Genomic DNA, 18,357 nt, shown 5'->3' with positions numbered 1-18,357 from the left:
GTAAGAAAATAATGCCAATAGACAATTATTGATCTGAATATTAACTTCCAAGCAACAAGTAGGAAGAAGTTTCATACTTGGGAGGTCTTGCGAAGAGAAGATTGGTTAGCACGTCTAACATGACTTGAAACTGCCGAGAAGTCATTGTTGCCTTGATGTTATGTGAATTAAAAATAAGCTCTTTCAGGGGCTTCACCTGCAGTAACATATTGGAAAGAATGTAAAATAATCACTTCCAGAAAATGGCAGCTGAAATCACATTGTAAGACTTCAATGTTTTGGAATACATAATTATACTTTTTAATTTTTTAACCACATAAAGTCTGTACCTTTAATTCAGGAGTCCCACCTTTATGCCTAGTATAACGGAAATACATGTCACAAGGCATAAATACTCTTTCCAATAAAGCACCAGTACGTTTCACTTTAGGAGAGCTTCTGCGGATTTTTGGAAGCCACTGCAGCCCTGCCCCTGGATCAACATCTGTTGGGGCAACATGAGCTTGTACATGCTCCAACATTGCGGACAACTCCATACGTTTCCAAGTCATTTCAGGTGCAGATTCAGGGATTTGTACGCTTTCTGAACCAAGTGCTTGTTCAATTAACTCATATCCAACTTGAAGGACTGAATGGAATGAACGTGCTAAGACACGACCACTTACAGCAGCAAGCAGAAATCTACCCTGTCAAAACATAAGGAAAAATATCAAAAGACATTAACAGTCCTACTTCCATAATTCTTACTTACTCCAAAAAAGAATATGTAATCAATAGAATTAGCACCGCATAACTTGTAGGTTAAGCTGTTATTATGATTCTTTAGATGCAATTCTATTGCAACCTTTTTTTTCCTTCACAACAACAGGTACATCTTTAAAATAAGCAGCGAAAGTAACACAACTGAAGGAAGAGATAAACAGGAAAATTTGGCTCAAAATGGCCTTACATGCAATGGGCCATTGTTTGAAAATATTCAAGAACTTACATTGGCTTCTTCTGAATGAAGATTAAATTGTGGCTCAATGACATTGACCATAAAATGGCGAGTCCCCTCCTCTTCTGAGTCCGTCATATTGACACTGTTTGCTGGTGAGAAAAGAAAAGGAGCTCTTGTTATGAACCATATATGACATAATCACTGGAAACTTGGAAAGGTATACAGCTTGTTACATTATATACCCATGAGGATAGGGGTAAGAATAAGTAAATTGAGATGAAGACAGTTGCATCCAATAACATTAAAGATCAATGGGTACCAAACTAAGAATTGTAAGTACAGCTACCAACCGATTGAAATAGCAGAGATACTCTCTGTTTTGGCAGAATGAGATGGTGAAGAAACTGATGCTGAATTTTCCTGCTTTAACAAGGAATGGTTTCCACCACCACCACCAGAAGGCTTCACGGTGTCATCTTCTGACTTTTCCATCTCAGCAACTCTTTGCTTCTCTTCAAGAAGTTTTCTCTGAGCATATTGCCGAGATGGAGAAGATTTCGATGGAGCAAATGCTTTAGATAATCCACCAACCCAGGACCAAACAGCATCTCGATTCTCAATATTCCAAAGAAGCTTAAGGCCATAGACAAAGACCCGCTGACAATTGTCAGCTATTACCACATTATAACCATCATCATCACTGGGGTCAGATCGTGCATGCTCATCACTGTCACTGCCATTTTCAAACTCTGACCTTACGTATGTCATCTCAAGATTTTTCCTTCCAGCTTCTTGCCAAGCCAGCAACCTCACAGGATCTGCCTTTGGAGATTGTTTTCGAATTGTAAAGTAATCAGAAGATAACAGAAAACCATCATCACGAGGCCTTTCCATACAAGCACCTGTGTTGTTGCTTTTTTCATTGACTCCTTTATCCATTGAAGAAGACTGTGAGTTTTTCCTGGTCATCTGAACTACTTTGGAAACACTAGTACAATCTTCTCGATCCAAATATACCTTGGGCACATGCAAGTCCAGCCCTTGATATACAAGGTCAAGAGGCTCACGCTTACTCTCAAAAGTATACTTTTGTTTCCCTCGACTATTACACATTTCAAATTTTAACTTAGACATCTTAAAAGTAAGTCCCTTGGCAGGATCATCACTATCCAATGGCATGTGCTTTATACAAGTGGGCGTAGCATCTACTCGGAGCATAAACTCAGTCATCACCCTGTCTAGTGATAGATTTCCAGACCTTTGAACTCTTGGCACACCAAAACGAGGCCACCTAGAAAAGGTACGCAGTTTATATGGAGGAAGGTAATTCAAATTCCAGAACTTAACCATCCATGCCAGATCATGAGCACCAAGTTTTAAGATCGGATAACCACCTTCCGTATCATGGACTGAGGCACTGGTAGAACCACTAGGGGTCAGACCATTGTCAATGCCAGCTGATTGTGATGATTTCTCAGAAGGATACGGTCTTAAAGAGAAGTTCCACCGCAGAGAAAGAGAGGTGGATCTAAATGGATCGAAAACTCTCTCACGGAGTTTTCCTTCATTGGGGAGTGCAAAAAGATAATGGTTAAGAGGAGTCCCAGAATCACACTCCCAATCCATGGTAACTTCCAAAGTAAAAGTTGGGGTTTCAATAACAGGCACAGCTACACCAGCAGGAAGTTTTAAGCCACGACTTTTTGCCAAATTCTCCAGGCTGCTGGTCAAAATATTAAAGTCCTTGGCAGAAGTATAAATACGTCCATCTGACTGATGGATCTCCATGTAACCTGTCTGAATTTGGAGCTTGTCATACTTTTCGTAAGGGTCAGTAGTTGCAAGGGCAATCCAACGGGATTCAGAAAAAAATAGAGACACATGTCCATGCATATAATTTCTCACTTCATCCCACCAAGGCAAGCTTTTTTCTTTTTTAACGGGTGCAGGGGGAGGATTAGGATTCCTAATGCTCAAATTAGCCCTGCGCAGAGCCACTGTGAAAGCATAGCTTATATCAGTAAAGACAGGCTCATGACCTACTCCAAATGAAACTTCCCCATTCTGAAAGTGAAGGGGAAGATCTAAATATGTTTTCATTGGCGGAGTCGTTCCACTTGCAGAACGAAGTAAGTCAACTTTTCTCCATTTCCCAACATACACATCTTGCCGCATCTGGGGCTGGAAAGGAGTTGCCTGCAATAAAACACAGAAAGGCAAATTTAATAGGCAATGGAGTAAAAACTTGCATAGCTCCACTAGAAACTTTCTTCTCTATAGTACATTGTACACCAAAATGTAAACAAAATAAATGAAACCTAAAGCACCTAAAAAATTACAGGGACTAGCCACAGAAAAATTTCTGACAAGCATTCTCCACTAAAAAAATTTTCAGACAAGAAGGGAAGGGATGAGATATTCTCCCAACTGATCTGAGATCAATACTCAATTTAAAAAAAAAAAAATTTCTAAGGATAGTTCCAATAAAGTTACAAATACAGAACTCCATATTGTCCATCACTCAAAAGCAGACAAATGCCTACCAATACCAATAATATTACAATAAAAAAAGAGCTAATTATTCTTACAGTACTAAATTAAGCTGAAGAAAGAAAAGGTATATGCATATCCAAACAGCCACTCATCCACCATTCTAGCCATCAAATCCCCGAACACTTCCATTATTCATCAGACTAAAGATATGATGATTAGTTCCAACAAGAGAAGGCTTTTAGAATAAACCTGATACTTTGCGCATTGCTAAATATGGAATTACTAATGTCTGGCAGCAAGTGAGACTGTGAGAGGTGTAGCCCTTTTAAGCTAGACTCCATAAAGGCCTATGATAGAGCAAGCTACAGCTCTTTCAGAGATTGACACATGACAGCAAGCTTTGGGTTTAAATGTAGTCAGTTGAGCTGTAGCTGTCTTTCTACAGCTTGTAAGTCTGCAGACGGGCAACATTTAAAATGGCTCAAGAACCGAAGAAGATTACAACAGGGGGACCTTTTCTCCTCTCATTTCACTTTAGAGGTTCATGTGTTAAGTTATTAATCCTCTAGACAGAGAAAGAAAGTCTATAAATGATGCTTGTCAAAAAATGAGGTCAAAGATTCAACATCCATACTCTATTCTTTTTATTGCCTGTACTGATTTTAAACATTACAGTATGCAAATATTCTCCCTTCTTCCCACCCCCTAAAACAGCTGGCTGACAAAACATTCTTGAATAATAAGCATAAAGTAATAGGCTAAGAGAATAGACCTTATCAGAAAATAATTTTTATATTGTTAGAATTGTTACCTGCTGCGCTAGTACCAAGCAACCTTCACATTTACCAGAAGTTGCTGCAAAGATAGGAAACGTATAATTTCTAATCTGAACAGCAAGAGTGCCAGTCCGTAAGAACAAATTGCTTCCATATAGTCTGGAAAACGGTATATCCTTCTCTTTCGCAACAGGATCAAGTTTCTTGACAACTTCTATCATTCCGGCTTCACCGCCTTCAATTTTTACCAAGGTAAGATCCAAGTCTGTGGCAGTAATGGAAAGAAGAGAAGTTCTAGACCTGCTGGGCTTAAAACCTGCTTGAAAGCCTTCCCTACAGGCTCCAGAGCCCTCAGAGGCCACAAGTTTTTGGCATGCCTTGTAATATGATTGGAATGACTGCTTATAAATTTCTTCCTCTAACTTGTGTATAGCACAAGGATCTTGCAAATCTAAATCAGCTCCATTGTAGTTTAACTTTTTAACTGAAGCGGAATCACTAGTATCAACAACAGAAGTGCAATGCTCACCACCAGAGACAAGGTCTTCTAAAAACTTTAATCGAACAGCTAATTCGCGGGCCTCATTCTTGAGGAGCTGGTAATGCTCATCAAGCCAGCCCTGCATTGGCTCCTCTTCAATATCAGCTGTCAACTTACGAATGCAAAATTTGACACTACCAAATTTTGAAGAACTGGATTTTTTGGGTTTAGAACTCTCTTTCTTAAACGGAAAAATGAGCTTCTTTTTTGCAGCCATTATAAGCTTCAATGCTCGCAACTGATCCTCGACAGAATCATCAATGGCACGTAACTCCAACCTATATGGCAAACAAATGTGTACATCAAGGCCTTGAATCACCCAGTCCCAAGTGGTGATTAGGGTTGCATCAGGGCCATTTGAAGTCTTCGGAATGCGAGAAATCTGCATCCGACTACTTCTGAAGATTCTACAATCATTAAAACTGAGCATTAGCCCCTCAAGGAGAACTCCAATGCGAGCATTCTCAGAAAATATTGACTGAACTTTAACCATTGCTTCAACACCATCTCCGGCCTCAGCTGATATACTGAGCATTTCAACATCAACAGCAAAGACAGATTCCTTTTTCTTATGTTGTTTGTCTTCATTCCCAGATTCTGCAAGAACTTCCTTCCCTTGTTCAGGTTGGGTCATATTAGGGGGGCCTTCTGAGTCATCATCAACAGCTTCTTTAAGTTTTTGGTTATGTACTAGTAATTTCAAGTGTAACATAAGCTCAAAAAGTGATATATGCACATCTGGCTCCCATCGAACTGCAATGTCAGTAGCACTGAAAAGAGAGCAAACAGCTATCTCTTTAAGACCCCCAGTACGACGCACAAATTTTGCATTTTGCATATCAAGCAATAATACTTTTGACCCGAGAATACGATCATCTGGATGCTCCTGGTAGATCGACCTAGCTCTTTCAAGTTCCATCTGAGCAGACTGTTTGTCCTTGTTCAAACACACACTCAGATGTAAGATCTCAAGTGATACAGAATACTTTAAGTTCTTACATTTGTCTGAAACCGTGGAAAAAATATTTGCAGTTCTTTTGGTACCATCCTCTGAAACAGTTACCACAAACCGGCCTCCTTGTGATCCATAATTTGCACGCTTTGGATCTTCAATAATTGTGTTTTCCAAGCCAACATTAGCACAAAAATTTACAGAACACCGTTCCAGAGTAAGCATCAAAAGTCGGGTCCCTTTTCCCGGTGATTTTGATGAATGTTTTCCCCGAACTTGATTTTTCTTTCCAGCACCTGACAATTTTTTGAAAAGAGCTGACAAGGACAGAGCAGTTACTATAAGTGATTCCACTCGTCTCATGGTGAAGTAAATACCCATACCAGTCACATCAACAGTAAGAGATGATATAGTCTTAGGACCGCCTTCTGGAAGCTTATCAACATCCTTTTTGCCCCAGTCTAGACTAATTTTTGCAACATGCAGTAAACATCCTGAATTAGTTTCTACACCAAATAGACACTCCTTCAGGCATTCTTGATACTCATCAGCCAAATGCAAATTTAATTCGCCAAATTCCGCATGTATTGCAGTTCCCTTGCTAGAAATATTATTCGCAAACACATGTGAAGATTGCGAGCAACCCTATCACAATCAAAATATAGATATAAATAAGTTTAACCAATTCAATATTTAAGGACAGAAGCTTGACATGTTAACAAATTGAATAAAATTGGAAAAATACTCAATGCAAGAGGAAAAGGTGGTTTCTGTAAAATCAGCATTACTATGACCTAGCAGTACAAATGAATCATCACACTTGCTGGAAAGTAGCTTCTTACCCAAAAGGGGGGGATGGGGGGACAAGTAAATTGTTAACCTCAGACCAGTCCAAACAATACACTAGGAGGAAGAAAAACAGAGTAGAGGTTTTGGATGAAAGACCTGGGTTACAAATTTTGCACAAGGCAATATTCATACAGGCTAAATTTTTTTCCTCAGAAATCTAAGAACATCTAAATAAAGGATAAACAATCTTTGGACATTGCAAGGATTTGCAACAGAGGACATGCATAACTTAACAAAAGATCCAACATCTAGACTCCCCTTCCATTAGATAACTAAAAGCAATTGATTGAATAAGAAGAGACAGAACAATTACTTTTTACATAGAACAGACAACATCCTTATGTAAATAGAGAAGACACATATCAGCTGCTACTTACATGGTACAGAGGCAAACCACTCATATTATAAAGGACGACGGTCATCTCAGGAGCTGAAACTGTACAAGTCCACATAATTGCCTTGGATTCTTTGGACTTCGGTTTATCAACTGACACACCTTCTTCTTTAAGCACCATCTTTTTCTTCTTGGCAAAGTGCAGGCGGATCCATGGTTCCAATCGACTCAAGATCATGTTGCACTGAGTACCCCCTAACTTTACGTCAATCTCAGCCCTGACAGCTGAAGCTGACTGAAAATCCAAAGATAGTGTTTAAGATGAGCACAAAAATATGAGGTATAAGGCTTATATCAAGCTACCCATAACATAAAGGCAGCACAAATTTTTAAAAAATAAAATAAAATAAAATAAAAATAAAAATAAAAATAAAAATAAAAATAAAAAAAAATATTAGAAAAAATATAAAAAAAAACTGACATGAAATCGTCACAATAAAGCTATCTAAAAGAACACACAGAAGACGGTTAGAATTTACACTCTTTGATCTTTTATGTTTGATTAGCAAGTGATAATATTTTAAGAAGTAAAATCAAAGAAATAAATATTAATCCTGGTAATGAATAATAGACTCGGAAATTTTTGGGCTAAACAAGATTATCTGGGACCTTCCTTTAAGGGTTCAAAGTTGAAAAGAATATGTTTTGCTTTGTTTCCCAGTGAACTCAAGTAGTGCTCAACTGATATGAAGTTCTCTAGCTTCAAATATCACGTACAATTCTTTGTTAAAACAACTATTTGTCAAGATAAAAAATTCCAGAAAGAAAACCAGCATATTGTTAACCAGTTTTAGTACCATCTTTTCCCAATGTGCAAAGAATCATATTGCTCAGATACATTTATATTGAACTGAAATTATTTCTAATGAATTATCTTTACTGAACTAAAATTATTTTTACTGCATATTAGATTTTTAAGTTGAAGAGAACAGGACCTAATAAGGAGGCTCTATATGACTATATGTGAAAGACACCAAGGAGATAAACAGAGGACAAAAAGTGACTGGTATACCCAACACAATACACTCTGTTATAGACAAGAAAATCAACAGAGAATAAACATTAGCTATCCATCTTTTATGCTATAAAAATATATTCTTTAAATGTTCTCAGACTCCCAGTATCTCACCAATTAGCTAGTTAGAATAATCTGCATGCATCATATATTTTCTTCTCTTGCATTTAGAATACTAGACAAGCATATGGGATTGAGTGATATCAAACCGGGGGAAAAGGCTATAGGCATCTTGGTTTGACAAGGAAAACAACCTTTGAACTATGTAAGAGCTATACCATTCTGTCAAAATTACCTGTAGGGGGATATACACAGAAGAACCAATATTAACCCGCAGTATTTCCAATATAGATGTACCACTATCTCTCAAAAGCTGAAGTGACCAAGAAAAAATGGGGACCAAGAAACAAATTATTAGTTCATCCCAAACAATATTAATCCATTTGATCATATGCATGGAATCTTAACACAATATATCATACATGAATTTCACTGAAATCTAGTTGAATGTCGAGGCGTGTACACTCCCCACCATCTTCAACAGACCTTGATTTGCCACTTTTTATTTGGATACCTTTAATATGATTCTCCACTGAAAGACCTTGTCCTTGATGCTCAAATCTCACACCCAATTTAGGCAGATTAAAGGATACCTGAAAAGTAGCACATTCTCAACAAAATGAAATTCAAGTTCAAATAGTCAGTAAAAACATAATAATGGAAAAGGAAATAGTCAGTAGATATAAGATGAATACTACTCAAAAGAAAAGAAAAGAATTATTAAGAAAAGGAGTTGTTACATCTTATTCAAAGAATGACATGGTTTGACTTTTGAAGTAACATAATAGAGATGATGGACCACTAATAATTCAATAATTCAATAAACAAGAAAATCATGTGCTAAAAGGTTACTATAATCTGGCATTGCAAGCCTACAACCTAGAATCCTGACCTCATAGTTCATACTAATATTAGCAGCTTGTTTTGGAGGGGAGGGGGGGGGGGGGGGTCTAAATTATCCACTATGGTGTGATCCTCCACCAACTCAATTGTCTTCTTTGGCCTCTATAACATTATTTACCTTCTTGCAACTAAGAGAAATACATAAATGACGGCATTAGAAGACAGTCATTTACTAGTTAAGGGTAAACAAGGTTGTGTCATAAGTACCCCAAGCCTCACTCAGTTGTATTCCCTTTGTCATCATTATTGTTGTTGCTGATGACAAATATTTTTCAGACAGTGGTGCATTAGCTATTTCATCTTTTCTTTATTTGAAATTAGATATTTAGCATTGCCAAAATTTACAAATGTCAACCATGTAGGCAGCATATTTAAAAGAATTATAAAATAAATCTAGCAGATATCATCTTTCAATAAAAATCCTTCCCACTAGAAAGAGCTCTACAAGTCTGACAAATTTATTTAGCTATGATCTTTGAGATCCACAGATATAATTATTCCCGCAACTAAATAAAATTCAGCAACCATTTCAAGAGTCGGAGGATGCATAGTAACAACAGTTACCCTGTGTCAAATTACTCAAATATCAATCAACCCATTCACCTATGCAAAATGAAAAGTATAGAGATATGGAGCAAATAAGGTAGCCCAAAAAAGGAAACGGGAATGAAAACGAAAAAACAAGGAAAATTGAAAGCTTTTAATAAAACTTTCATTTTTATTTTAATTTTATTTTTTATTTTTGGAAAACTTTAAAAACAAAAAATAAATCTGCTATCAATTTAAAATTTAAAATTTTATTTCGATTGTCTTGTGACATGCTTGTATCAAAATTACTAGGTTAGATCCCGTGCCATGCACAAATAAAAGTATTATAGTTTTATAAATTTTGATTGATAATTATTATAATCATAAATTTGTCGAGGAATAATAAAAGTATGTTATAATTTGATTTGGTATTTACATTATCAAATTGTAGCTCCTAATACACAAATAAAACAAAAGTAGGTTAAAAAGAAAAAAGCTAAACAATACTTTTTTTTGTTGTAAAATTATTTTAAAATATAATTTTTGGTTCATGATTGTCTAAATCTTTTTTAGAATAATTTGTGAAATCTATTTATTTAAAATATAATCATTACTACATTAATATAGAATTTTGTATAAAAAAATAATATTATTTTGTAAATAATTTTATTGCTTCCTTGATTAATAGATTTTTTAATAATAAAAAAAAAAATAACTAAGGACACACCAAAAGATGACACATGTCATTGCTGGTGTGTCTTTTAGCATATAGATATTGATATTGATGCTTAACAGTAGAGACAAAGTCAAAAGGCTCCATGTAAACAGAAAGTTTCTCCAACTCCTTATAGTTTGACATACTTTTCCTTGACACAGAATTTAGGCGGGTTTCGACATGTTTCAGCTTCTGAAATGTTTCAAAACAGAAACATCAGCATAGATGCAAAGTCAAAAGGCTCCATGTAAATAGGGAGTTTCTCCAACTCTAAAATTTAAAAAAAAATTGCCAAATAATTTAGGCGGGTTTTCAACATGTTTCAGCTTCTGAAATATTTTTAAACAGAAACTTTGGCCTAGAGAGCGTTCCGTGCAACGTAGCATACATGTAAAGAGTCCTAGACTCCTATTTACTAAATTTTCAGTGGAACTTGACCTTTAAAACCAGTTTGCAATATCCAATGATAGATCAGTCTAAACAGTCAGCAGTAACAACAAGAAACACCAAAAACAATTTAAAAAAAATTATACAGTCCATAAATAAATTTTTAAGAAGTAGTTGCACATCATCCATGGCAAAAACTCACCTTTTCAGGAAACAAAGTTGAGAGTTTGCTCATTGACGACAGTGCTTCTTTCTGGGGTGGGCTCTTGACAGCCCTATTATCACTGATTGGTTCAGTGGTTGGATCAGAAGTGACAGCAGAAGAAGTTTTACGTTTCTGAAGCAGTTCCTCGTTTAGATTTATTACTATTTCACCACATGAAACATCCACATCCTTGACAACTATCCCAAATTCTCTGTTGCACAAGCATCAACAACCCCAAATAAATCTTCTAGAAACAAAAATGCAAACAAAGCAATAATAACTACAGATATATCTTACATGACAGCTATAGAAAAACTCAATATCCAAGAAGGGTCACCTACGAAGATAAGGACAAAAATCATTCTTCATGTATGAGATTGATAAGCCACCTACATGATCAACACCCTAAGCTTATAAAAAGACGAGCAGAGATAGCCAATAGCAAAGTCTGGCTCACCCACAACCCACCTCTGGCAGAAACCCATTCAAGCCCTCATTGATCAGCCAGGACAATAACACAGTAAAACCTAGCTAGTTCATCAAGTTTTGAAGCCAAACTCAGCTAAAGGGGTTGTACACTGAACCACATCAAAACATCCTGGGTCAAATAGGTCATACAGGTAAGGAAATGAGGATTAATCAACCAATCAAGTATGCTTTGTGTGCATTGTTACAGCAAGTCAGATGTGATGGATTCCTAATAATCCACATCAAAGCCCAAAAACAACTAGACATGCTTAGAGAGATATAAGCATAAGGTCTTACTAAGTTAACAAATGGTTTAGTATTAAAAGGTCCAAGGAGCAATGACGCACAAAAGTTCCCTGCAGCTCAGGGCCCCTGGGTAGAAGGCAAAGGCGTGCACCAATCGAATACGAGATGCACTTTTTATATTAATTCTTTTGCGGTATTTAATTATTCCAGTAAAAGAGCATATATCTAAAGTAGTTCAAAATATGTGGATAAAATATACCTTAAAAGAATTAAGAAGAGAGGAGGGGAGGGGAGGGAACATGTGACAGCCTCAAACACTACACTTAATACTGTGGGGCACCCCAGCAGAAGTTCATAAGAGAAAGTTTTATTAAAAAAATAGAAAGGAGACCAAGAGCAATTGAGAACAACTCTAACCAAGAGCAATCACTCATCATTTCCTATCGTAAACATAAAAGACCTTCAACGATGCTTCACATCAGGTTTACATAGTCACAACTCCCAACAATGGGATCTCACTTGCCATCACACTCATCACAGAAAATCTTGTTTATTGCCAAGAATTTGATTTAATATTTTTGCTAACAACTAGATTTGTTTTCATTTCTTACATCTTCATCAATGTTTTTTCTGTTTAAGACAAGGATATGTTTGAGAGAATCACTCAACATATGTTAACCTTCCATAATTAGTTACAGCATTTTAGATAATAAATCAAACCTCATCAAGAATTTTCAGAAACACAGGGGCAATTTGAGAGTTTTGTTATACCAAAGAATACCATAAGAAAACTCCCTTTAAATTTCATCTCCATTATGCTTTCGTAACTTTTCCTCTCTTTGATTCTTTTCACATCTCCATCAATTAGATATCAGATACACAGCCAGGTAGGGCACTTTAGGGCCAGTTTTCACCTTTTACAGTAGATGCTTATAGATGGATATACAGTATAGTAAAAGTAAACAGACAATTGATAGATACTTCGTACACAATTAACGAAATTATAAATACATCGAAACAGTAGAGAAAATTTTTTCTAGGTAGAAGATAGTTCGTTAAATGAATGCGAGTCTGAGGAGCGACCAAGCAAGGTTAAACCAAATAATACACTGTCAGTGATTGACAATCAAAGAAAGCATCAATAAAAGCAAGAGCAACGGAAAACATCCACTTCAACCCATCTCTTCATCAGAATAATTTATACAAATTGGAGGAAAAAACAATAAACAACATCCGGTGCAACTTTCAAATCAGCGCAAGTATATACAGGATGCAGCCATAGGGTACAACCACAAAGAGATGAAATTAACCCAGAATACAAATAGAAAAATGAAAATCCAGAAAAGTGACAAAGCTACCAACCTGTTGTGACCAAATTCACAAGAAAGAGAGAGCTCCTCACAATTAAAGGAAGAAAAAGGCTGCTCCACCGATGGAATCGATGATTGACTCGCAACCATATATCCTTCATCAACATGGCTTGATGTATCATCATTACTGAGCCGTGGTTCTCCCACTTGAGCAATTATAGGTGAAAGGAGCAATTTAATGAAGAGACTTGGTTTGGTATTGCCATTTTTAGAAATATCCACTCTCAGATCCTTAACTTCTAAGGTTGCCTTGGGTGTCTGCATGTCATGGCCACCAATTAGGACAAAATCATTCCAGAGTCAGGAATAAAATCAATCACATGCATGACTATGGAAATAAGGGACAGTAGAACTCGGAACTGTTTAAAAAAAAAAAGTAAGAACAAAGATTTTTCCATCAGATAAAGGATGGCCAATTGTTAGCTGAAGTACTGCATGTGAGTGAAATTTTAATACAACATTCTTCTTAATGATGTTCAGAGACATTTTCCTTCAGATTATGGTTTCAGTTACAACACCTCAATAAGTCTCATAACTCTAAAAAACCCCTTTCAAGTAGCACTTTGTTATAGAATAACATCGTCAGCACAGATTTACACCGAGAGAACACATTTCCATAAACAAGTACTCCCTCAGTCCCCAAATTAAGCGACCGTTTCTAATATTTTGCAGAAATTGGGGCAAATGGATAAAATTGAAATTTTCTTAAGGCAATCAGTATTGTGGTACAACTCATCTTTTTTTTGTTTGTTTCATGTGTGCAAATAAAGCATTAATGATACATAAGATAAGTTAGTGGGAATCTTGGGATATAATGGGAAATAAGGGTGTAATGGTCCAAAAGAGTTTTTTATTTTAAAAAGACACTTAATTTTGGGACACCTAATTAGGAAAACAGGCACTTAATTTTGGGACGGAAGAAGTATCTTGTTGCACCCCTCAGTCACACTAATTCAATACACTCCATCAAGGAGACGCATTGGAAGCTGCAAGGCAATTCAATAAAACATTGTTTCCTTTTGAAACTACACGTATCAAAACTTATAACACGTTTCTTCAATGAGATTTAATATCTGTAAACAAGATGTGTATGCCAACATGAAATGTAAGTCAAACAACCATAAAATTTAATGCCAAAAGAAGGCTATCAGCAAAAGATCCTGTAACATCTCATCGATGCTCATAACAAAACAAAAAATAAAATGGATACCTTTAACGATAAATCTGTCACAGAGACTGAGAGGAATCTGGCAATGTTAGCTATAACCATCCATTTTCCCCTGCCTGCAGAACGGGGTTTACGGGTCTTAGCCTTCTGTGTACCTTTAGTTGTCCCTTTGTTTGACTTAGTTGCCCTCGTCACAACTTCTAAGTCACATATCAAAACTTGCAGCTTTGGATCCCTTGATAAAAAACCAACCCCAAGTTTGACCAAGGATTGACGTAAACTAAGTCTGATTTCACCAATGGACACTGATTCAACAGGACCCTGTGAGTTACAGAATTCATAAGAACTTGAAGAAAATATGATTATAGATTTATAGGAACACTGACTGGTAAAATTAATAATGCTTCCATATAAAGCTACACACTATATTCTCTGACAACCTAATCCAGCCTTACAAAAATAAAAAATTAAACAAATAAATAAAACAGTATTGTAATACAATATCAATTAAAAAACTCACTCACTTAGGTGTACAACAATACTTCCTATCATAATTATTAACCAAGGTATTGATCAATATACATGCACCGTAAATGCATTCAGCTTCTGACAACAGTCAACGTTGGAAATTAAATCCCTTGATTGCCTACTACATTTATACAGAAGGAAAAATAAACACAATAATATGGACAATACCTTTTTAAATTTCACCACCACATCTCTTAAACATTTCCATCCACCCACTCGAAATCCAACAGATGCTCCCACAACACGACTCAAGGCCCAAGCTACCAACCTCGCCACAAATCTAAACGGCACCAAAACAAAAAAAAAAAAAAAAAAAAAAAAAAAAAAAAAAAAAAAAAAAATTAACATATATTATTTTCACAAAGAGGAAATTCATGACAGTTTTGTGTAATTCAAAATCCGCTTCAACAAAGTACATGAATAAATAAAATAAAATAAATTATTAAAAAAAATAAAAAATTTCCCTAATTAATATTAGAACAAATGCAATTTTTTGTAAGCAAAGAGTGTTTGCATAAGATAGGAACATGGACAGTCCAGCTTAAAAACCCACTCCTAGATGTGCAACTCCTAATGTGTTGTGGAACCTTAGTTCCTTGGTCAACATGGAGTTTCATGGATGTTAGCAAACAATAATATATCCAATCAGAAGAACTTAAAGTTATCATGTCTTCTCTGATCATCCAATATAAACAAAGCAAAAAAATTCATGGGATTCCAGCTTTCCATAATTGTCCATTTAATTCTTATAATAGTGTCATCTTGAAAAAAAAAAAAAAAAAAATATCACTTTATATTGTCCAAGGAGTGTTGCCGATGACCCTGATGGACAGAATGAGCTATGAACAAAAGATACCCTCAACGGAGGAACTTACCATATTTGTCCACAACAACAAGATTAAAAGTTCTAAAGTACAAAGTAAAGCAGAAAATGGAATCAGTGCCATTCCTTCTTCTCGACCATTAGTAAGCTTAATCATATAACTTAATGGTTGAGACAAAGTTCATGACATTGACACTATAAGTTATCTTTAGTAAGCCCTACTGTTACCTCAAAACCATACCCAATAGTACTCATATTATCGCAATCCACATACTGCTTCACAGATGCAAACATTGGTTTTTCTCCTTTTCAGCTTTTAGAAAGCTCCATCTTATAATTAGGAGGCTTGCTGACATTATGACATAAAAAGTGTATGTGTACATATCCTTTGCTAACCTAAAATTTATTTCTATACTCATTTATTCACAATTCAAAACTGCTCAACTTAGTTTTGTGTTTGCAACAAATAACCAGCTGACTGATTTTCAATCTGCACAACAAATTATCAGTCAAGCATTTCTGAATGTCAGTTCTCTGTATACTCTTCCTTCTCCTTCTCATTACACCCACTCATTTTCACGTTTTGTTGCAGCATCAACAGCAATGCTGTAGAATTACGTATATTTGTCTTTTCCCAATAAAACTGGAAGGTTTTTTCTTATAGGACTGAGCACCAATAAAAGAGCTTCTGGTACATAATAATCTATAGTCCCTTCTAACCCTTAATGTACACCATTCTGGTATTACTTCAGTCTACCTAATATAACGTTGAAATTTTAAATGGTAATTTCGTAACTTTCTTGATGAAAAAAAGTTCTGGTAAAATATAAAGAGAACTGTACATTAGCCTTATGTTATTTTACTTCAGTGACTTTCTTAGCACGTAACTAATTGAAAAGTAACCATGTTTCCTTATTTTAATTTTATTTACATAATTTGACATTTAACCATGCTTAATACTGAGCATTATAATTATGGTATACCTCCCTATCATACCTGTGCTAATGAACCCAACATCATTTATATAGGGTACAATTGAGAATTTCCTCATTAATAACAAGTAGCAACTAACTCGTTGATAGCAAAAATGATTGTAGTAACTAAGTTTACTTTACCTTCCAAAATTAAACACAAATAAGTATTAAACAAAAAAATTATCTTATGATTGAGCAATTTAGCATTATATATAAATTCAATTCCCACCGGATAATAATTTTCCTCCAATCCTACAGATGGTGCTGAGATTTTGAACTTTCCGTTACTTCTGCTCCATGGCGTTCTACCCATTTAACATCTTTACTTAACTGGTAAACTTTATAGTCCCATTTTTTTTATTAATGTAACCAATTTCTATTTTTAGGTGTTTAATTGTGTACCCACTACTTTATTCTATTTTGGCAAAAACATTTTACCGTCTTATCCCCTTACTACCCAAACTGATAATTTTCTACTCACTTACTTTATTCACATACTTCTTAAGCCTAGCCCCTTTTATTACATTGTCTCTCATACTTTATCCACCTTTTCCTCAAACCACAAACCACTCCTAGAAAAAAGAGTCTTAAGTAAATGGGTACATCAAAAGAAATCAAAGGGAGTATTTAACCCTCTCTCTCACTCTCCCAAGTCTTTCTTTTCCTTAAAAACTCACTTAATGTCTAAACCTCAACTGCCACTTCTCTTTATAAGATAATAAACAAAACAAATGGTCAAAAAAGTTATACTCACTTTCTTGTGGAAAAAATCTATATATATCTACAATAAATGGATAAAACGTTAAAAAAACGCATATAGTAATCAAGTTATCAATTAAAGGTTCAGTACAATAAAATTCGTTAATTACAGTGAACTTTTAATTGATAACTTAATTATAAAGATGTGTTTCATATCCCTAGTTGTGTTGGAGCTTCCTGAACTATACTAGGTAATAAATGCAGTGTTGAGAATATGACTTAGCCCTACGAGAGACATTCTAGGGTATATAGAGGGTTTTGGCCCAAGAGAAAATGTCTCCCCTAACATGTGGGTTTCATGAATCGCTCCAAAAACCTTATGTACAAGTATGGCGATCTAAGTCACAAGGGAGTATTATCTTCTTGGTATTTTTTTTCCATAAATTCAGAGTGGTATCTCAACATTAATCATATGTACTATCTTTTTACGTTTTCAATTGTATATAATTTTACATTGAGCAAAATGGAGTTCAATTCTCTTAGCCTTCTATATTAGAGCAAGATCACAACCGCAATAAGGGAAGCAAATGGGAAGGACACATAAACCCATCAATTAGTTGATCATACGGTCTTTCGGAAACAATCACTCGCCCAATTCGAACTATTAAAGCAATTAAGAGTACGGCTGCCCACACCTAACACTTAAAAAACCAAATTTTCATATGAAATTGTTATAATTGTTCAACAATTTCTTCAAATTACATACAAATACTAAACAAAACACCAGAAACAGTCTAATTTCAGCTCAAATGCAGCAACTAAACCATAACAAAAGCACCCAGAAATCAAAAACCAACCAAAATTCAAAATCAAATGATCACTAGAAATCAAAGAGATGGGAAGTTAACTTACATAAAAATAACCCATAAAATAATGGAAACGAACAAAAATCGGAACAAAAACTTCGCCGGAGAAGTAGCCATTGCCGACGGTAAGGGTGAAAAACCCAAGAAACCCAAATCAAATCAAAGAAAACCCATTTGAATTTTAAAGTGATCAAGAAAAAAGGAAGAAGAATCAAAAGAGAAAATTTGCAAAAGGGGTTGGATCAATTGCATAATTATTGACAAAATTGGGGAAGAATGTCCAAAATAAAGATGAAAAAATTGTACGAAGCACGAAGATCGAAGGGGTTAGTTATTGTTAAAGAAGGGAGAAGACGAAGAAAAGGAAGAGGGGTCTTAATTATGTCATTCTGATCCGTGATGTGCTCTCTGATGAGAGAGAAATTGATGAGAGATAAAGAGAGAAGAAGGTGATGAA

The 18,357-nt window shown here is 35.5% G+C and overlaps 1 protein-coding gene across 2 annotated transcripts in view; it reads right to left on the bottom strand.

The window, feature by feature from the left end:
* The window catches only part of LOC145613163 (protein SABRE-like), a 26,649-nt gene extending 8,292 nt beyond the window's left edge, over positions 1–18,357 (bottom strand). The window contains exons 1-13 of one of the 2 annotated variants that reach the window (XM_081668226.1): positions 17,947–18,357; positions 14,707–14,818; positions 14,053–14,331; positions 12,835–13,100; positions 10,756–10,969; positions 8,443–8,613; positions 8,256–8,333; positions 6,929–7,180; positions 4,245–6,347; positions 1,291–3,136; positions 989–1,089; positions 330–686; positions 78–196 (exon numbers count right to left, since the gene is read on the bottom strand). In XM_081668226.1, coding sequence (XP_081524352.1) covers positions 78–196; positions 330–686; positions 989–1,089; positions 1,291–3,136; positions 4,245–6,347; positions 6,929–7,180; positions 8,256–8,333; positions 8,443–8,613; positions 10,756–10,969; positions 12,835–13,100; positions 14,053–14,331; positions 14,707–14,818; positions 17,947–18,017 — 5,969 coding nt within the window. In that variant the 5' untranslated portion in view covers positions 18,018–18,357. The remainder of the gene's footprint in view (positions 1–77; positions 197–329; positions 687–988; positions 1,090–1,290; positions 3,137–4,244; positions 6,348–6,928; positions 7,181–8,255; positions 8,334–8,442; positions 8,614–10,755; positions 10,970–12,834; positions 13,101–14,052; positions 14,332–14,706; positions 14,819–17,946) is intronic. The other variant, XM_081668227.1, reaches the window with a different exon arrangement.

Source organism: Chenopodium album, chromosome 25, assembly GCF_948465745.1.
Source record: "Chenopodium album chromosome 25, dcCheAlbu1.1, whole genome shotgun sequence".
Lineage (NCBI taxonomy): Eukaryota > Viridiplantae > Streptophyta > Magnoliopsida > Caryophyllales > Amaranthaceae > Chenopodium > Chenopodium album.
This window is presented reverse-complemented; position numbering and strand designations above follow the sequence as displayed.